This window comes from Patella vulgata, chromosome 3 (assembly GCF_932274485.2).
Source record: "Patella vulgata chromosome 3, xgPatVulg1.2, whole genome shotgun sequence".
Classification (NCBI taxonomy): Eukaryota; Metazoa; Mollusca; class Gastropoda; family Patellidae; genus Patella; species Patella vulgata.
Window position 1 is genome coordinate 25,858,192 of NC_065881.2, and position 22,882 is coordinate 25,881,073.

The window sequence follows — 22,882 nt, forward strand, 5'->3', positions numbered from 1 at the left end:
TTTATTTATTTTTTTATTTTTATTTTTATTTTTATTTTTTTTAGGGGGGGGGGGGGGTATACACACATAGCACGACGTTTCGACAAGTATTCTGCATCGTTTTCAAGCACAAATGATTTGTAATTGAAACCGATATGAGAATAAAAAAACTGGTCGATACGTCGTGCTATATTATTTGTGCTTCAAAACGATAAAAGAATACTTATCGAAACGCCGTGCTATCATCATTTGTGTTTGGATGGCTGAATGGTTTGCACGTGCGCGCTGTAACATAAAGTCTGTAATTGAGTCAACTGGCGGGGTTTCGATTCCCCGGTTGTACGTGACAAGGAGTAGGGTAGCCTGTCCAACCTCGGGGGTTTTCTCCGGGCCCTCCGATTTCCTCCCACTGCTAAAGACCCCTACGCGGAAGCGAATTATGGAAAATAAAATTGAACCATATGTTAGTCCCGAAATGACCTAGTTTGTGTTGAGTGAACATTAAACCCCATTTCTCTCTCTCATTATTTGTGCTTGGAACGATAAGAGAATAATTGTCGAAAAGTGGTGCTATATGTGTATAAACAAGTGATTGTTTTTTCCATGTAAACAAATCTTCCCCATTCTAAAGAAAGCAGCAGCATAGTCACAGCCGGTGAACCATACAACGTTTCTTGCAAAGCACCACACACTGAAGGTATGGAAGCCTATTGCGGCCATTTTAGAATCGGGACTTCTCGCCGCGAGAAGTCGAGTGCGAGAAGACGAGAAGTCGAGGGCAAGAACACGAGGAAATAGGGCGAGAATACGAGGATCTCGCCCCGTATGGAAGCGTATTTTGAGATAATATCGCAACACATCGAACTAAAATATGTCAACTTCATGAGTTATATTACAGAAAATCGACTTAATAAGTCGACTCGACGCATTAAATTCACCTCTAAACGACAAAAACTATGTCGATATGTTTACATCATGCCAATAGTCGATTTGACTCTAAATCAACAAGTCATATTTTAATGCAATATATAGACTTAATAATGTCGCCGTTTTCAGTTATGTACCACGTGCTTAATTTCATTGCCCGAGATTGCTTATTCATGAAAGTGCAGCCTATGATGGGGTTTAACGTCCACTCGACACAAGGCCTGTCATTGAGTCAACTGGCGTGGTTTCGAATCTCCGGTTGTACGTGACAAAGTGTAGGGTTGCCTGTCCAACGTGGTGGGTTTTCTTCGGGTCCTTCGGTTTCCTCCCACTGCTAAAGACCCCTAAAATTAAACCATATGTTAGTCCCGAAATGACCTAGTTTGTGTCGAGTGGACGTTAAACCCCATCATTGGCTGCACTTTCATGAATAAGCAATCTCGGGCAATGAGTCAACTGGCGTGGTTTCGAATCCCCGGTTGTACGTGACAAGGTGTAGGGTTGTCTGTCCAACATAGTGGGTTTTCTCCGGGTCCTCCGATTTCCTCCCACTGCTAAAGACCCCTAAAATTAAACCATATGTTAGTCCCGAAATGACCTAGTTTGTGTCGAGTGGACGTTAAACCCCATCATTGGCTGAACTTTCATGAATAAGCAATCTCGGGCAATGAAATTAAGCACGTGGTACATAACTTAAAACGGCGACATTATTAAGTCTATATATTGCATTAAAATATGACTTGTTGATTTAGAGTCAAATCGACTATTGGCATGATGTAAACATATCGACATAGTTTTTGTCGTTTAGAGGTGAATTTAATGCGTCGAGTCGACTTATTAAGTCGATTTTTTTGTAATATAACTCATGAAGTTGACTTATTTTAGTTCGATGTGTTGCGATATTATGTCAATAAGTAGTGACCCAAATACGCATCCATACCATATGCGACCAATCCTATTCTCTTTGCGACATTCGTGTAATCAGGAGATAAACACCCCCTGTTAATTATTTAGAGGACTGCATCGTTGATTGTTTACTTGATGTGACACCAAAGGATCTGGGTATCAATTACATAAACTTTCCAATTGCCGGCTCCGAATTATTAAAATTCACCAACAGAATACTTTATCGGTATGGCTGGAACTCGATAATGGTGTAATGTTACATCGTAGCATAACATTGTGATCAAATAAAACAAGTTTACCATGATAACCATCATTTTCATTCAGTTATGACAAAATTTCAAGTACCCGTTCCGCATGATTCAGTAAAATTAATGAAAATATATTGTTTTTATTGTAACCAAAGAACTTTCATTCACCCTCAAGTCATACAATGTATCCCTTCAAGCGGCAAGGTAGAATAATTAAATATTTGGAACAACAAAGTGTGCTAGGAATAAAATACGTATTATAAATTAATAATTGGTATAGTATGTTTGGGGAAAAGGTACAAAAGAAACCGTATCTGTTGTATCAAAAATTTTGATAACAATTTATCGTTTGTTCAAGAGGAAAACTGTTATACTGCTTGATACACCATATATATCAATCTAATCCAATGGATAATTCAGGGTTTCAGCGACTTTATAGTCAGTTTTTCGTTGGAATCATGATTGGTACAAATCACCATTAGTCATAAGTGGGTCCATTTTTTGATTACCGATAAAAACATGTGGAAGTTTGCTTGTCTTGTACCTCTTCGTTCGTTAACCATTCAATAATTAAAGTTGTATTTATGTGAGAGCTGCTCGGCTTATTGTCTTTATTTTAGCTTCAAATGTTATATTAATTATTTAGACATTTATTCTCGTAACAAGCCTATTATCAACTTGCGTTGTGGATCGTAAGGTCTGTCATTGAGTCAAGTTGCGTGGTTTCAATTCCCCGCTTGTACGTGAAAAGGAGCATAATATAGTCGCCTATCCAAACTCGTGGTTTCCTCCAACTGCTAAAGGCCCTGATACGCAAGCGAATTATTAGAATAAAATTGGACCATTTGTTAGTCCCGAAATGACCTAGTTTGTGTCGAGTGGACATTTCTCTCACACTATGATGAACTCTCTGGGCACTCGGGTAGCGGAGATATAAACGGATTTAATTTAACAATGGTGAATCGAGTCTAACAAATACCGTTGCTACGATAATAAACAATCTATGACACATCTTGTCAAAACTTCAAACAGCGGTAACGTGGCTCAGAACAAAGTAAAGAAAATTTTTCAATAATATATTAATTTTGCCTTATCTATTTGTGAACTATTATAGCAAGAACGGTCAGCTCTTTGTCTAAATCTTACATAATGCATCTTAAAGAAACCAGTTAAGGTTTATTTTTGTTATAGCTCCTTGGGTTTTTGTTTTATTTTTCTTAACGCAAAATGAAAAGTTTTGTACAAAACTGATTTGTACATGGGCTATAAAAGGACATTAGGACGATTTGTATTTTATTGCATACTTACTTAAGATTAGAATTGTGAACATCTTATTCGGGGATTATTATACTGAATAATAACTTTACCATTACCAATTTCATTTTCTTTTAAATGTCGGTATAATAAATTAATTCTTGCTAGTTCCATATACATGTGATAGGGCATGAAGGGACTCTGGTTAAGTAGTAGTGGTAGCTGGTAGCATAACGTCTGTTTCAACAGTTGTGATATGTCGCAAATAAAGTCCTGGTTAAGTAACTGTCGTTAGCTTATAACCAACAAGACGGATCTATGCGTGTTCCCAGTAGACGATGTTTATAGAGTTTTCTCGGGTTTTATTCTGTTAAACATGTGTTACGTGCTCAAAATCATCATTGTGTGTTTTCTGTTATCAGAAGAGATACCAGAAGGGGTAAATGTACATTCCGGAGTTAATAACTATTCCAGCGAAATACGGGTCTGAATGTTGTCCTCAATTTGATGTAATAGTGTGTGTAGGTGTGTCTGTGCCTGTGAAGGTGTGTGTGGGTGTGGGTGTGTGTGTGTGTGTGTGGGGGATGTACGGTACACTGTTAAACTCCAATTGTCATTCTTCAAAACATGTTTATCTCCCCATGACGCTACTAAAGTCACACACACTAAGAACGCTGTAATCGTTAAAATATACGCCCCGTACAGACTGTCGACTACTGATACTAATCCCTTCTTTAAGTCATCGATCGCTATAATTGATTAAAAGTTTACATAATAATACAGTCTTATTTATCTACAACGGTAATGGAACTCTTAGTTTGTTGCTCTCAGACTCGTTGCCTAGTTTCTTCCGCCTATCCTAAAGTTATATTATCTGGAAGTATAATGTTTCTAAAAGGAAAAAAAATGAAATAATAGATCAACAATGGTTATTAATTCTGTAATATATGAAATAATGGGAGTACTTTAATACAGACAGTGTACATACCGCGTAGTATAGTAGACATCTAAGACGAACAAGAGGTCAAAGGGTCTGCATGCTATTTGAAGAGTGCGTCTATCGTATATCTTAAAACTGTTTACAAGATATTCAAATCCGTTCTACTCTTCAGCTGAATTTTATTAATAGAAATTATGTCCACGGCAGTAGCTTCGTGACATAATATTACAGCTCTGATTCTCAAAGGAGTTAATCAACATGGCCAAACGTTGTCGCGGTTTTTATTTCTAGTTTTCAGGCTGCATTGTCTACTATTAAAGCCTCCCCCCCAACCAATAATTTGGCCGCAAGTACCCCTTTCTCCAGGTTATTACACGCAAGTGACTATTCTATTAAAAACAAAGAGGCTTGATTTTAACATAGAAGTGAGTAGAAGTGAGACTTCTAGAACGTAGACTTTCAAAAGAAGGAAACCCTGCTGTGCTCTATACCGGTCCATGGTTGCGAGTGTCGCGATTAGATAACTGAACAGCCGATCTGTATTTCAAGTCCATCTCACGTCCATTGTATCTATGACATATTAGATAATTAGAAAAACGACAGGATAGAATTTTATTTATACTCTTTCCTTCAGTCCCTTATCTATCAAATAATTCAATGCTATCAGTTATGACCAGTTAAAACAAGCGGTTGCCATGCAAGATATGCCCACATTTTGCAAAAAATGGATGGGGAAGAGGCAAAAACAATACGGCTTATCCTCTCATTCAAGATCTTTTGATCCGTAATATATTTAAGTTTCATCAGATTTGGACAACAATGTTAGCCCCCCCCCCCCCTGGAGAGGGCGTCAAAAACCGTACATATTTCAAATTTTGCGTGAAAAGCAGGGGCTATAGCTCTAGAATGTAAGGTCTGATGCTACCAAAGTCGAACTCATCCAAGAACTTTGATTCTTAACACACAGTTTAAGTTTCATAGTGAAAGGTCCACAAACTTCATTCATAATTCACATTTTGTGTAAAAGGCAGGGGCAGATGCATAAGAAAATTGAACTCACTCAAGAACTAGTGATACTCGTTTTAAGTTTCATCTCAATCGAATAAAATTGTGACCTCTAGATGGTCCACAACCTGGGTATTACATGTTTTTATTATACTATTTTCGTAAAGGCGAGTGGCTATTTGACGGGGAAGTAACGGTGGTATATTTGAACAGTTTTGAAAATAAGATAAAAATTGTGACCTATAGAGGGTCCATAAGCTAAAAACGTGTATTTCGTACAATCAGGTGGTCATAATCCAGAAAGTTACGGTCCAGTACGCGACAATATCGAAAGGAAGCCAGATCTTTCGGATACAAAATTGGATAAAAAATTTGAACCGCTGGATGGTTTACAACCTGGGTTTTACGGTCAGATCTAAATATTAAAGCCACCGGCAGATTTCGTCAAGGCCACGAGAGGTAAACCGGGTTAGGGCACGTGATTGTTGCCAAGGATTGTGGGTTAGGGTAAGGGCTAGATCTTGGGTTAAGGTTGGCGCTAGCCCAGCTTTCATCTCGTGACCTTGGTGAAATCTGCAGGTGGCCTTAAAATTTAGATGTAACCCGAGTATTACATGCTTTTAGGGGAGTTCGGGCAATTCGGTCCGATTTTCAGGAAATGCGAACTCAACCATAATTGTGGTGTAACGGTGATATATCCGAACGCCTTTTAAATAGGATAAAAATGGTAACCTCAAGAAGAACCACAAACTAAAAACGCGATTTTTCGTATAATCAGAGGCTATAATCAAGGAAGTTACAATCCGATATGCACGAATATGGACAGAAACCAAACATACATTTCAAGCTTCATCAAAATTAGATGAACATTGTGAACTCTAGAGTGTCCGTAAGCTAAAAACCTGATTTTCGTACCATCAGATTTGAAACATGCCAGTTTCGAAAGGGAGAGAGAGAGAGAGAGAAATGGCGTTTAACGTCCACTCGACACAAACTAGGTTATTTCGGGACTAACATATGATTTTAATTTTATTTCAATAATTGGCTTGCGCATAGGGGTCTTTAGCAGTGGGAGGAAACCGGAGGACCCGAAGAAAACCCACGAGGTTGGACAGGCGACCCTACTCCTTGTCACGTACAACCGGGGATTCGAAACCACGCCAGTCGACTCAAAGACAGACTTTATGATACAGAGCGCACACGCTAACCATTCAGCCATCCAACCCCCCAGTTTCTAAATGAACCTAGGCCTTTGGGAGATAGATCGGTAAAAGTTGTGTCCTGATATAACTGAACAGCTTTTACAATGAAATGAAAACTGTTACTTCTACAAGGTCCAAAAACTAAAATGTGATTGTTCGTACAATCAGGGGCCACAATCCAGGAAGTGACGTCCCATATCGAAAGGAACCGAGATCTTTTGGCAATAAACATACATCAAAATCGGATAAAATCCGTGACCTCTAGAGTGTTCACACAACCTTGGTATTATTATGCATATATTTGTCAAGTTCAGTTTCACGTCATTGCTGAGTAATTTTATTAGCCAGAAATCGCAGAAAGCGTCTCCGACGATCTGGACCCTCGCCTAAGGACCTAGGATGGTAGCCCCCCCCCCCCAATCAAGAATTACTTCCACCGGCCCTGTTATGCAAGAATTAGATAAAGAGCTGGTCGTTCTTGCTATAATAGTTCAAAATTAGAAAATGAAAAGCTAGTCTATTGAAAATTTCAGTTTGAAGTTTTGTGATTTCTTTTGTAATAGATATTTTTCTACATGGAACTTACACATTGAGCTAAACACCATGTCAAAGGCCCGCGTCGGTCATCCACAAAGTTGAAATAAAGTGTTGATTGCGATTCTGGGGACTGTTTGACCTTGAACAGAATCACACAACCGTTTCCTAATTTATCTCAGCTTTGACATTCGGTAAGTTTCCCTTCTTTGGTAACTTTACAACGTATGCAAGCATGGACATATGGCACTTGTCATAGAAATTGTCAGACACCAATTATCACACACGAATATATTATGAAGCCTGTGACAGGTGCCTTATGTCCCATGCTTGTTTACAGTGGAGCCCATCGTCTTGTCTTGTGGTACCACTTCCCGGTTTTTTGAAACTTGTAAGAAATCACCTGCTTTCTAATCTTTCATTTTCGGGACTACCCTATGCATGGCTTTGTTAATAACTGTTCAAATAGTGATATCCAGGATTTTCTGATTTGTAACTTTTAACATATTACTGAAGTTATCACCCAATATGACAGGATTCATTTTGTCTTTGCATCTCTATGTGTCTTTATTGCTAGCCTGTCTAAAATCACCATTCGTCTGAACCATAAAATTATTGACTGTTTATTTATAGGTTATCCAGTCTAAGTGTATCACTAACTATAATATAAGTGTATCACTATCAGAGTAGACATACATGTGGATAGAATATTGTAATTGCTTCGGACAGTGGTTTCGTGGGTTTGGGTGGTCTGTCTGGTTTGCAAATAAGACATAATTTGACATACATTTTTCTTCTCAAAATTTTCGTATCCACTGTGAAATATAATGGCCTAAATCCGAAGAGAAAATGAGTGAGGTGCAGAAATTGTGAATCAAACTAGTTTCGTTTCTTCGTCATGTCACGTATTCTTAACCGCGCTGGAGACCCAACAAAACCAGTTTAATACGATATGCTAACTGCGGAATTGTTCTTATAAATGGTTGCAAAGTGCAAACTTTTTCAAATCACATCAGAAATCAGAGAAAATTGGATGCTAGCCATAATCCGTCGATTACCATATGGTAGCAAATCTACCATTTCCAACCGGCCCAGCACGCCTCTGCCTGGACGTCCGTCCACAATTTGTTTGTGGGCTGTTTGTGGGCACTCTACAGGTCACAACAGTAACTTCATGGATTATGCCCCCCCTCCCCGACTGTATGGAAAATCGCGTTTTAACCAATAGACCCCCCCCCCCCCTCACAGGGGTAACAGATCCGACCCGCCAATGGTTTAATGTGACCCGTGGGACAAATTTCAACTAACTGACGTGTCGATAATTCTTAGAAACTAGCGGTGGAAATGATTTATTATTGTTTTCCTGTGACTTCTGATGTCATAGATATCTAAGTTGTGTTCAATATATCTTGGCAATTTGGAAACCAGTCTAAAAAAATACCTGTGTCAAGGACGTTTGGCTTTGTATTTAGAATTCAGTAAAGTTCAAGGACGTTTAACTTTATCTTGATATAATTATTTGTATATCTCGAGCCCACTTGATATGAAATTTTAGTTCATGTTGCCCTTGAATCGAAATAAGTTTAAAACTGCTGAGAGATCACAACCTTTAAATATCCCAACGAATTTAGTTCCTTTGGATAGTGCTGCATGTCGGACGGTAACATCGTGGATTATGGCCACTGATTGTACGAAAAATCGTTATTTTTAAGCTTGTACTCTGTCCATCTCCTGCAAACTGTGGGCGTATATTGCATGACAACCGCGCTTGCTTTTTCTTCTTTTTTTGGGGGGGGGGGGACAAGACGCAATTACATCAGTGTGAAATGATTCCTTAATGAGAAAAGAACTTCCCGACAGAATGCTAAACACGGGAGTCGTTCGCATTTAGGATACACATCAAACATAGATCTACATAGACATGAAATCCCATGGTATACTTCAATGTACGTATAACTGCAATCTAACAAAAATGTTCATGAGGGACATGATCCCGTCCGGGCCCCCAAAGTGTGCGTGCGGCAGGGCGGGGGGGGGGGGGGCAGTGCTGCCGGGTAATAAGTCGATTTGTAGTATGCCTGACTCACGGACTCACGGTATATGTTTGACACTGGTTAAACATTACGATTATGATTATAATGCCATTTGCGAGGGGGTACAAATACTCAAAGGGGTGCAAAAACTCAAAACAATGACCCAAAGCTCGTCATTGCGCAGCTCTCACTTAGCCCCTGTTTCCTTTCGTTTTGGAAGAATATAGATTACAAATAACATTTTAGGAATAACTAGCAAAATTATTTATAATGTTTCATAATCACAAATCGTATTATATAAAAGAAAAGAAAAATACAGAATTATTTACAAAATATATACAATATACGCAAAGATGTTATCAACGTAGCTCTACAATTTTTTTTTAAAATATAAAAATAAATCTACCAAAAACGTATAAAATTTGGAAAATGGGTCAGAGGGTCTCAGTATGTTGCTTTGCTTTGGTTCGTGGCACATGTAGGGATATAATTGTCAAAATTAAATGCTTTGCACAATTGTATATTCTAATGTTTATAGAGTACCAAAACATGAGTTTCACACAACTATTAGCAAAGTCGGGTTAATATATATATATTTACAGAGTCATTAATAATAGGATAAGTCGGATTATTGGCCAGAAATTGTATAGAATATAAAGAAAGACAGTTAACGTCATGGGTTAGAGTAATGTACATGGGGGATCACCAATGTAAAGATGACCTTTTCAAGCGACCAATATAATAGTAAGTGCATGGGGCCTGCACCACACATAATTTACACAAGAACAAATATATGGACAAGACACTACGCAGAAATCACAAACAAACGAATGATTCAAATTAAGTGAATGGATCCGGGTGCTAGGCGTAAGCGTCCACTTTACTCAAATTTGAAAACGATCAGGAATATAACCTAGAGAAACCATTGTGTAATGCCAGCATGAGTCATGATCTGCTATATGTTACAAGACAAATTAACTATACAAGTAACCACATAGGTGAAATGTATTAAAAAACCCCCAGGTAGTCTAAAACTAAATGTTGTAAGTCAAATGAGAAACCTTTTAGTGTTCAATAGAATCGACGCAATTGAATACATATATAGGGCACAATAAAACCACCAGCTCGTTTAATTACTCCACATTCACCAGTGTTTTAAGCATCAGACTGTCTGTAAAAAAATGAATGTAAGAAATAATATTGTGACATTTGATTTTGCCCTTATAAGTATTTTTACTTTGTGATTAGAGGTATTCTGACTTTATATATTCTACATAATTTAATCATTAGAAATGACATTTTAGCAGAGCATTTAATTTTGACCGTCATATATGCCTCCTAGGAACTTCACCATACCCGGAAACTACTACCGAGTCTAATCAATACAGGGTGACCACCCTTGCTTGATCATATTGCGGGACATTATCTTTATTTTAAAAAAACAACAGAGGCAGTATGCCTGTTGATATAGATATAGTCACTTCACTTTTCGTCATTGTAACAATAGAAAATCAAACTATAAAATATTCACACAGGCCTGGTCTGTATTCATGTGTCATATTATAATATTTATCGCGAATCTTTTAGGATAATAATATATAACAACAATATAAATTCAAGTCTTTCATTTCAAACAAAATATATAAATTATTAATTTGTGCGACAGAACCGTTTGAAAGTGTACGTGTAAATATATATCATGAAATTGAATGATATTTTTAAGTTACAATCAAATTATCATCCATGTACATTGATCGTTTATCGCTAAAATTAAATCATGCGGAAGGTAATGAAACGTTTTGAGATTTTATCATGCTAAATGTTGTAAAACTGATTGAGATTTTAAAATAACTATGTGTAAAGGGTTAAAGATGCTGGGGGTTGGATGGCCGAATGGTTAGCACGTATGAGCTGTATCATAAGATCTGTCATTGAGTCAATTTGTGTGGTTTCGATTCCCCGCTTGTACGTGACAAGGAATGGGGTCGCCATCTAACCTCGTCCTCTGGTTTCCTCCCAACGCTAAAGACCATATGTGCAAGGGAATTATAGTTTGTTTCGAGTGGGCGTAAAATCGCATTTATCTTTTTCTCTCTCTTCTCTCTCTCCCTGGACTGTTTTGACAATAATTGACCTTGGTAGTTTATTCCATAGAAAAGGTCTATAGCATAGGACAAAGCACGTTTTCCAAGTTGTAAGTTAATATTTAGAGATTTTAGAAGATGTACTGTCTGAGAACTGAGATTTCTACTATTAGTGCAGGTCTTTACAATATTTTTAAAAATATTATATGTGAATTAATTATATTCACTTAATTTAATTTAATTTTCTTTGAGTATGGTGACGGTCGTGGTGTTGTTGGTTGCGCTGCTGATAGTGGTTGTAGTATTGGGTGTCAATGTTATATAAATGATATTCGTTGATTTTCTGTCAATATTTTCCATTTCTATGTTTATTACATTAAAATATATATTTCTTTGAGTTAAACGTAAATGAAATGGGGGTTTAACGTCCGACTGGGCTAATGAAGACGGGCATACACCATACAGTGTCCTCTGAGGGAAATTGTGCCAGGGACCGGTACTACAGCCTACTCTTAGCCTATATCGAATTCCAACTGCCAAGGATTCTTTTACGTCTCATCCGAATGAGTAAACGTTGACCAAGGCCCTCTGTACTGCACCAGTGACAAGGGGGGACCACGCCGGTGGATTTCGGTGAATTTTCAGAATGATGTACAGGGAAAGGTCATCTACATGTTGGTACCAAAAGACCTTCTAAAGGAATTTGTGGTGAGTCTTTCGGTATTTTTAATAGACTAATACTGAAATAGATTATAGCAAGACTAGATTCACGCATATTACTGTATAGAAATCTTCCATGTGAGCAATTGCGGGACATTTTGGATGGTTTTCTGGAAGAGGGACCTGGAAACATTTTGCGGGACTGTCCCGTGAAATGCAGGACAGGTGGTCACCCTAAATCATGACCATAAGACGTTTTTATCTAATGCTAAAATGATGCACCCCCGTCTAAGCTGTTATTCTGAATTAGCAACACAATCTGTTGCATTGTAAAGGACTTTTTTTTAAATTGCTAGAAGTGTGTGTTCTCATTTCCTAGATAAAATATTAGTACGATGTTTTATTTTAAAGGTAATATAACTAAACCCTCCGATCAATTATGTTCGATATATTTCTTTTGAAAAAAATCAATTAACATTTATCTTGAATGCATATGGGATATATGAAATTAGTGTAATAATTTTCGACTCTCCCAATAACCCAAGTAACCGCATATTGCGTGCTGTGAATTAGTCATTAAGAAGTACTGGTATGATACCCGATAAAATATCATACAGTTGTATAATATGAATATTACATACTTTCGTATGGCTATCTATAAAATACTAGTTACCGAATAATGACGCCCTACATCTTCATTAACGTAGATTGCCACCGAATTTAATATTATAATTACATTTTAGTTATTACAAATCGATTATATTCATAACATGCGTCAGTTTTCTTAAAGCCGACCGGGACCTGGAAACATAAATAAGGCCTTCAATTATTCTATAGGCTAATATATTTTGTGTCCATTACTTTAATGGAAACTCTTGAAGTCATTATATATTTTCCCTATATCTGCAATAAATATTGTACCAAATAAACTAACAAATAAAAATATTCCTATGTAACCTATACTTTTAGCTGAAGTACGATTATCTGGTTCACTTTCTTTTTTTCTTCGAGTTGACGATAGAATCGTTGCATCTACTGTTAGTTCTGCTAGAAGTTCTTGAACATGTTCGTCAATCAGCGAGAAATTACGACTGACACATGAATCACAGATACAGGTGTTTGTCCCATTCAATAAAGTAACCTGTAAATAGAGTGGTAATATTAAGGGCAACACATTCAGGTTAATCAGAAATTTTTAGAGTAAAAACGGATTTCTTAGATACGTCGTGTGGCGTTCGCCAAGGTTGCCAATTATCACCATTATTACTTATTTTATAAAGATGTCTTAAGGAAAAACATGTAGATACTGATGATCAAACAGGAATCGCTATAAATTAACAGTGATAAAAGTAAGGTCACGGTATTTAGCAGGGGCGGTAGATTCCCTATGAAAATGATGTCTTAAATACATACTTATAGCTAGGAGTAAAGGACCGAGCTAATCATCATGGTCTATTGCATAGCATATGGCATGGTCTATTATAGTTCAGCTCTGAACGTAGGTCTCATTTCACTCGGCCTGTACGTTCAGAAAGTCTTCTATTGAATCCTTGTCGAACCTGAGATCCGCCCCAGTTAATCCTACTGGGCAACTTTTTGCTGCTAAAAGGTCGCGTGTCAGTCCCCGTGAACGCCTGAACAATATAAATGAACACCTTAGTAAGAATATAAGACCTTGCTTACGTCGCTAGAACCAGTATGAGCGACACAACACGCTGTTAAAAAATACGTTCATAAATTTGTACGTTACGCTTTCAATGAAGTCCGCCAAGTCGGTTAGAAGACGGAGACGTATTTTTTAACAGCGTGTTGTGTCGCTCATACTGGTTCTAGCGAGGTAAGCAAGGTCTTATATTCTCACTAAGGTGTTCATTTATATTGTTCAGGCGTTCACAGGGACTGACACGCGACCGTTTAGCAGTAAAAAGTTGCCCAGTAAGATTGACTGGGGCGGATCTCAGTTTCGAAAAGGATTCAATAGAAGAGTTTCTGAACGTACAGGCCGAGTGTAATGAGACCTACGTCCAGAGCTGAACTAGGTCTATTACACAAGAATCTTCAACAGAGCTGGCGCATAACGTGCTATTAATGTTAAAGTAGCTAAGACTTGAACTCAATATCATTCACAGTCTTCGACATTGAAAACCCGAATTATTTGTCAATTTACATCAACATGGATGTTCTGTTCTTACCGGGAAAAGATGGGCTTCTGATATCCAATATATAAAATAAACATTTTACCATTGGTACACGAATCGTGTATCAAAATGCGTTTTAGCGCCATTTGTAACAAAGGACTCTAAGAACGAAATGAAATGAAATGAAATGGGGTTTAACGTCCTACTGTTCTGCTCCGAACTGGGCTAATGAAGACGGGCATACGCCATACAGTGTGCTATGAGGGAAATTTTGCCCGGACAGCGGCACTAAGGCCTACTCTTATATCGAATTCCAACTGTCAGGGGATCTTTTACGTGCACGCCAATGTGTACACGGGACCTCGGTTTTTCGTCCCATCCGAACGACTAGACAGCTGTCCTTGTCAGGCCCTCCGTCCTGCATCACTGACAAGGGGGAACCACGCCGGAAAATCTGGATGAACTTTCTCGGCCAATGTAGGGATCGAACACCCGACCTCCAGGCTAGCGAGCCAGCGTCTTACCCACTTAGCCACGTGATCCCCTCTAAGAACGAGGCTAGACATATTCCACAAGTCATGTCAAACGATGACGCAATAAATACCACCGGTGTAGACTGGAATAACCAGACGCTAGAGATTGCAATTCGATGGAAACTTCTCGCGTCGCAGAATATAACTGATTTGAAACTAGATTAAACGTAACGATTGAATGTTAATCAGTTTATAAACATTCATATTACATTATTATTATGCGTTGTGACCAATTTGTGTCAATTTCTAGGTCCCAAATATTGGCGATTTAGCTCCAAACTTTAATGATTATTTGTTGGTATAACAATATTTTTAATACGAAAATACTACCCAGTTTGTACTATTCCTGATATAAACTTAATCGAGGATATATATTGTAGAACCATAGTTTATTTAGGTACAAATTTACCAACAATTTTAACTCAAGGAAAACTCCGTCGAAATTCGTTGCCCCTCCCCCCTCAATCACTTACTTGTTGTTGGAAGTGTCTGTGTGTTTGTGTGTTTAGTTTTCTATCCGTAGTTTGTCTTATGCAATTGTGTGTGTGTGTGTGTGTGGTGTTACCCCCTCACTACTCAGAAGGGTTTATATTGCCCAAGAGCGACCCAATAGGAACGCTTTGTGCCCATTTAATATGCATTTTAGGTAGACAGGGCGTGGCCGACCAACAATGCTCGTTAGTCTACTCAGAAGTGGATTACTTAAAAGGATTAACACTTTCCTTAGGAATCCTAAGGCCCATTTTGACATAGTTTTCTTGGCTGTATAAAAATTTTGGAGTTAATGTGAATCTGTTATTTAAAGAAAATATTAACAACATTACTTAAAGACACATTATGGGAGATTCGATAACGAGTTGGCAGTTCTCACTATAATAGTTAAAAAACTAGATAATGTAAAGGCAATTTGCTGAAAATTTCATTCAAATTGATCCACTATGAACCGAGAACTAAGCGATTGAAATTTCCGCCTAGCCTCGATCATCATTACTAAAGTCAGTACGATAAATAGCATAGTCTCGATTATCCATTTAATCGTTAAATCGTTAAGGAAAGTTATGCAGTAAATCGACTTATAATGCACTAAAGACCGCAGGCTAGCGATGCCATCTAGAGTTGATTATGGCCTGGATAGGTTAATTAATGTCTAATTAATAATTTAGATAACATTTCAGGCCTAAAGAAAGACCTGCAATAGACAGATTTAGCTCTTGCATAATGTATGTTTAAGTCATTTTTAAGCTAACCTTTAAGTTTAACAGTTTCAATAATTAATGTTTTTACACCAAAATATAGTAATATACTATTCAAAAAAAGTAGGGGATATTTGATTTTGGGGGCATAATACTAAAATATGCAAATGACTACGAAAAAAGTCACTATAGAACCTAACAGAAGAAACATTTCCAGTTACATGTGACGCCCAAACGCACCAATAGCTACCGCATGGAATGCAGGTGATGCTTGGGATCATCATGGGGGTCCAACCCAAGATTTGCACGACTCTGACTTTGAATGTTACAGTCATTGTGGCATTGAATTCCAGGGTGGAAAATCAGTTTAATTGTTTTAGTGACCAGAAAACAAATTTTGATATGCGTCGGCTTACCCAAAATGAAAGTTTACGTGCCCTTGGCATGCTACAGATCGGCACAACACAGGCGGTTGTGGCGCGGACGATGAATGTTTCTCAGTCTGTCATAAGCAGGCTATGGTCCAGATACCGTGATACAAAATCTGTACAGGACAGACCACGCTCAGGTCGACCAAGGGCGACAACTCAAGCCCAGGATCGATTTATCCGTACCTTGGCCTTGAGAAATCGTGTCATCACAGCAAATCAGATCAGCGCTCGTCTTCAAACAGACACTGGTGTGAGAGTGAGTGGCCAGACGATTCGGAATCGACTGCATAGGGGTCACCTTCGCGCCCGACGTCCTCGCGTGATCCCTTGTTTGAGAGATCATCACATTCTGGCAAGACGTCGTTGGTGTAGGGATCGTCAACACTGGGATAATCGACGCTGGAGCAATGTGATGTTTTCAGATGAGTCAAGGTTCACTGTTGATTTTTTGGACAGACGTAGGAGGGTGTGGCGTCGTCGAAACGAGCGCTTCCAAGACGTTAACGTCATCAGACATGATCGATTTGGGGGTGGTTCTGTTATGGTGTGGGGAGGCATCACTGTTGCTGGAAGAACGGCTTTACATGTTGTTGCAGGGCGTGTTACAGGCCAGTACTACCGGGACAACATCTTGGCAGTCCATGTTGTGCCGTTCGCACGACGTCATGGCCGCCGTTTCATCTTCCAGGATGACAACGCAAGATGTCACAGGGCCAGGATCGTTACAGGTTACCTCCAACAACAGAACATCACCACATTACCTTGGCCAGCACTGAGTCCCGACCTCTCCCCCATCGAGCATGTCTGGGACATGCTTGGACAGAGGTTACGTCAACGTCAACAACGTCCTGCCAATGTCCAAGAACTTGCTGCTGCGTTGCAACAGGAATGGGACAATCTGGACCAAAATGACCTTAGACGTCTCATTAGGAGTATGCCACGTCGGATCAATGCTTGTTTGGCAAACAGAGGAGGATTTACCCGTTACTGACTTGGTTGTGATGCTGTGGTAACTTTGCTGTTTGACCCCGGGTATCATTTTACCCTTATAATGGTCAGTCTGTGCCTTACTTAGTCTAACGATCATTTGGAATAAATCGATGAATGTGAACTTCATTTCATTTTGTCATTTGTTTCTTCGTCAGTTTCATTAGGTGACTTTAATAACACTTAAAAATCAAATATCCCCTACTTTTTTTGAATAGTATATATTATATTCTTTGAATAATTATAGTTGTTATCATTTTATAGACTTGCGCAACTGTATACATCTATTGTAAATTTCGTTGAGACCTAGTGCCTTCGGTACCGGTTTTGACACTGTGACTACAAAGTGTGAAGAGGGATTGGGTGGTCTAGTAGTTTAACGCGAAATGACCTACTTTGTGTCGAATGGACGTTAAACCCCATTTCTCTCCCGCACAAAGTGTGAAGACTGTCTTGCATGTTTTTTATCTTTCCGTAGCGGCGGTAGCGCCGACTATTAGTACTACTGGTCACGTAACTTGACAAAAGTAATACTTTATGTCTTTGTCTAGATGTCGGCCCGAAATCAACGTGAATTTAATTGACTTTAAGTTAGAAGTCTAATCGATTTGAATAATTTTGACCAAAATTACAAATACTTTCATTTCGTATGGTCTTAATCTATGTATTTACCAGTGATATTAACAATATTAGTCTTTATTATAACGACTTTACAAGTAGTCTATGTAGTTAATCTCAAAACGACCCAGATATATGAATATTATTGTTTTTAAAAGCAATTATACGTCGATCTTTTTTATGATCCATCCGAAGACTGTCTATACTCTCACAAGATCCTTAAAATGGCGATTCTCTTATTTCGCCATGTGTGTGAGTTAGTTGTATTTTACGTCCGCTTCCACAAGTTTCGCCATATTGTGGCTTTTGTTTTTGTAGCGAAAAGTCTTGATTATTGACCAATCAAAATGGTTTTAAGTATATTTTTGTGAATAAGGTCCCCTACAGTGCCCGTGACAAGGAAACACCGATAAATTTCAGGTGAGTTTATAAACTATGATTCCAAATGTATGCGCACGAAAACCAATTTCAGATGAAAAGAAGTTTTACGTTTGTTAACGCATGAATTGGATGATTAAGTTTGAGGAATTAACAATAGCAAAATCTTACATTTGTTAGGGATTGCTGACCTTGTGTTGATATGTCACTGGATATTTGTTGATTCGTTGCTGAATTTGCTTCTTCTGCATGATTTAATGAATCAGTTGTTGTCTTCTGTTGTTCTGATATTTCAACGTCTGTTGTTGTTGGTCCAGTTGTTCCTCTTTCTAGCGTTGTCGTTGTGTCTGGCTGGGCTGTTGTCTTTTGTTCTGCTAATGTTGGTGTTGGTGCTTCTGATGAATTTGAGGTTGTATCTACTTTTGTTGTTTGTGCTTCTGTAGTTTGTGCACTTGTAGTTTGTACTTCTGTTGTTTGTGCTTCTGTAGTTTGTGCTTCTGTTGTTTGTACTTCTGTAGTTTGTGCTCTTGTAGTTTGTGCTTCTGTAGTTTGTGCTTCTGTTGTTTGTACTTTTGTACTCTGTGCTTTGGTGGATACTCCTTCTGTTTCTGTAGTTTGTGCACTTGTAGTTTGTACTTCTGTTGTTTGGGCTTCTGTAGTTTGTGCTTCTGTTGTTTGTACTTCTGTAGTTTGTGCTCTTGTAGTTTGTGCTTCTGTAGTTTGTGCTTCTGTTGTTTGTACTTCTGTACTCTGTGCTTTGGTGGATACTCCTTCTGTTTCTGTAGTTTGTGCTTCCGTCGAAACCGCTTCTGTTTCTCTAGTTTGTGTATCAGTGGTTGTAGATACGGTAGTGGTTGTAAGGGCAGTGGTAGGAATAGTTGTAGTTGGTGGATCCCAGCTTTTGCATTGTCTCTGTTTTGGTAAAGCCTGGCCTGCATACTCTTCACTATATGATTTGGTCCCTTTCGCATCTACAAAACGAGACTTGTATTTAAAGCCTTGCTAGCCGTATTACAGGTTTAAAAACATAGAAATACACACTGTTCTATTCTAAGCAAATTTTTAATATAGCACACAGGATTGATAAAACTCTGGTAGTTCTGAGATATACAACAAAAATAATTATGGAGCTGACTTCACAAAAGTGTCTAAATCCAACCATTAATATCACAATCTACACAGACACATGGTCAGTTTTTAGGAACATAGTGTACGAAAAATATAACATCATCAGCAATAAATGACAAATGCAAAAAAAAAAGATAACTCTGTGTAAACGTGCGTGGACAGTAAATTAATGTCGTTGGTTTCGAAACGTATACTCTGTCTCGCACACGACACCGGTATTTACAGAAGAAACGTAGTTAGTGAAATAGATCTGTAAAGCCAATTAATGCAATTCTTTTGATGACAATCATGATACAAGGAAACAAATAACATATCCTAATATCATTGACCCTACTCTTAAAAACAGACTATTACCAAGTCACTAGGCTAAAATCTTTTCTCTTTTACATAGTCACCTTATACTAAAAAGAGACTATAAGGCGTATGCACACAGAGATATCCAGACAGTTAAGCAGTTCATTGATAGTCAGGACAGGTGATGAACTGACAAAGAGTTAATGAAAGAGGGCGTAGACCTCTAAGTGTTGGGTCTCGATGACAAGGGCAATAACTCTCCAAATAATTGATGTGCAACTCTTAATTTGAATAGGTAATCTTGTAGATTTCGATTCTGGAAGGACACCGGGAATTTAAGAGAGCTTTTCCGAGATACAGGGGCGGAAATTTGATAATGTTGATATAAAAGATAATCATCTTATAGATTAGTAAAGCATTCATTTCTAACACTGTGCATCTCTAAATAAATGTATGGATGCCCCTAGACAACTGCTTCGGTTTGATGGTAATCGTTTAAATACTGTAAAACGTTTTGATTTCAGAGAACCATTACCCTCTATGTTCAAATTACAAAACATTTACTGAAACGGTCAACATTTATGCAATGTTTTAGCACATTCCTTTAAAACTGTATGAATGATTAATTTATCGAAATCAACAACATATAATCCGACCAGAATAAAAATAATCATTTATTCTTTATCAAGGCAGTAAAGGAACAACAAATGCTAACCAGAAGACCACACTTTATGTCCATGTTCTGGCAGCACAAAAAATCTGGGCGAGCGGGTTGAGATGAATTCGTGATGGAGTTTCATACAGAATTATGTTGTCTTAAATTATGGCCTAAATTGTTATATTTTTAGAAAGTGAATGACTTACATTCATAGCATCTTCGTAAATAGAAAGAACTTGATGATGATCCAGAACTTGTACAGAAATAGGGATTTTCAGTGTGATATGTTATACATTGACTTCCATCAAAATCATAAGCGTAACAATTTAAACCGCCACTAACCAATGTATTACACCTTGATGCACAGCTAGCGTTTGATGGTGATGATTGTGTTGTCTGCTCCTCTGGCCATTTGGTGCAGGATTTCGACACCTGTTCATAAGTACAGTCACCTGATGAAATTGAAACAAACTAACATAGACGTGTAAAAATTGTCCATTTTAAGTTACAAATAAAGACATTATAATTGTTAGTGTATTATCATAAGTATTTAAAAATACTTATAAAGATTAAACGATTCATAATACAGATTGGACACTGAATAAGACCCTTAATTTGTCAATCACAGCTCTATAAATTATCGCCAAGAAAATGGAAGCGATGATGTTCCCTACTCTCTCTTCCATTTTCACCCTACTCTACACCGGTATCTCATTTCACAACTTTTCTGACAATAGTCTGCGATACCGCCCTAGGTAGAGGCGGACGTAACGCTTAGATAAATTGATCTGAACTAGAAAACGGGACAATTCTGGAGGTGTTATATATCAGATATGAAATACAGCCTGGTATTGACATGACTTAGTAACCATGAGGTGGGGCATGCGATCCTACTCCTTGTCATGTACAAGCGCGAAATCAAAACCACGCCATTTGACTCAATGACAGACCTTATGGTCTAACGCACACGCATTAACCATTCGGCCACCCAATCCCCCTTAATGTAAATTAACTTATTTATGGTACACTTATGCCTAGACATTTGAGCTTAGTTTCCGATTAGGAGTGACTGCATTCTGTGATTTACGGATTCGTTTCTGAGTGAGAAAGAACCCGATCTGAATAACATTCCCATTCTCAGAATATAGGACGTTTCGACCACAGAGATTTTAAAAATGAAATGAAATGAGGTTTAAAGTCCTATTGTTGGGCTAATGAAGACGGGCATTCGCCATACAGTGTGCTATGAGGAAAAGTTTGCCCGGACAGCGGCACTATGACCTACTGTTCTATCGAGTCAAGGGGTCTTTTACGTGCACACCAGCGTATACATGGTATTTCGTTCCATCCGACAGGCGTCCTTGTCACTGACAAGGGGAAACCACGCCAAGATAACTCTTTATCAGCCAATTCATGGATCGAACACGCGACCTCCAGGCTAGCTAGCCAGTGCCCTGCCCTCTAAGCTACCGTGGCTCTTAACATTGAACTTTTAAAGTAAAAACGAAAAAAAAACTACCTATAGGTATATCACACATTACATTTTTTTCCTGATCACACACCTCCTGAAACCACTGTAATGTATCGCGTTCAAGAATAACGCATGGTTTGCCATCCGTCGGGTCTTCTTTCCAGTTGCCTTTAATTGTCAAGGAATATGGTTGACAGTCATCTTGGATAAAGTCTGAGAACTTTACATTGGTTGTAACATTAGTATTCATTCCAACCCAGAAATGAGTTTGTCTGTATAAAAATAATAAGGCACATTACAAATCTTAATCTTCAATAAGATATTTTTATTAAACTGAAGTTTGACTTTTCAAAGTTGTTTGAATATTTTACATGCACTTACTTTCGTCATATTTCTGAATTATTGGTCAAGAGCAACAGTAGCTTATAACCAATGCCACACTCATAATTTATCTACTAAAGCAGTCCAAATTAAAATGAACATAATGTTTAATCTTGTAATAGTTATAAAGGTTTAAAAGAAACACACCACTAAAATCCAATGAAAAGGTCAACCCATAATTCCTATGATAACTGACCTAATAATTTTCGTTTATACTGCTTCAAGAATATGACTATATTTTGTAAAACAAAAAATTAAGGGTCACACAATGTTTTTCATTGAGGGCACGGATCTTTTCATCTATCCGCCTTCCATCTAACGACCCACACTGATCAGCAGTGAATTTTCGCTAGGACTCTACAATCACTGATAAGGATGACATCGATGCGACTTAATGAGCCACAAATATTAACTTTTCTCCTCCGACAAATTAAATTCTAAAACATATTTTTTATGTATTAGAAAAATAAATAAAGACGTTTGACATATTTGTAGGTAAAAATTATTTCCTATTTAGTGTAAATGAGTATTAAAATGAGTAAACAGCACCATTTTGCCAGAACCAGTAACGTCTTATGTAAACAATGCACGCGCCATTGAACCAATGAATGGCGTCGCGTGATGTGACTTCACGTGTTGAAGACAGTCATGTTTTATAGAGATATTAGAGGATTTTCGTATTTCTTTGTGAAACAGATTGCTAACGACCACTGAACGCAATCTAGATCATTTCGGGATCAGTATGTGGTATGGATTATATTTTAATGAATCGTTCGTGCGCAGGGGTCATTCGCAGTGGGGGGAAACCGATGGACACGCAACAATTCGGTGCGGTTAGACAAGCGATCCTACTACTTGTCACGTACGCGCTTCGAATCGAAACCAGCTCATTTGATTCAA

At 38.1% G+C, this 22,882-nt stretch overlaps 1 protein-coding gene across 1 annotated transcript in view; it reads right to left on the reverse strand.

Moving 5' to 3' along the window:
- Window positions 1-12,614: 12,614 nt before the first annotated feature.
- Window positions 12,615-22,882, reverse strand: part of LOC126816105 (P-selectin glycoprotein ligand 1) — a 38,629-nt gene continuing 28,361 nt past the window's right edge. The window contains exons 2-3 of the mRNA XM_056100038.1: window positions 18,222-19,021; window positions 12,615-12,913 (exon numbers count right to left, since the gene is read on the reverse strand). Of these exons, the coding sequence (XP_055956013.1) occupies window positions 12,635-12,913; window positions 18,222-19,021 (1,079 nt within the window). The 3' untranslated portion in view covers window positions 12,615-12,634. The remainder of the gene's footprint in view (window positions 12,914-18,221; window positions 19,022-22,882) is intronic.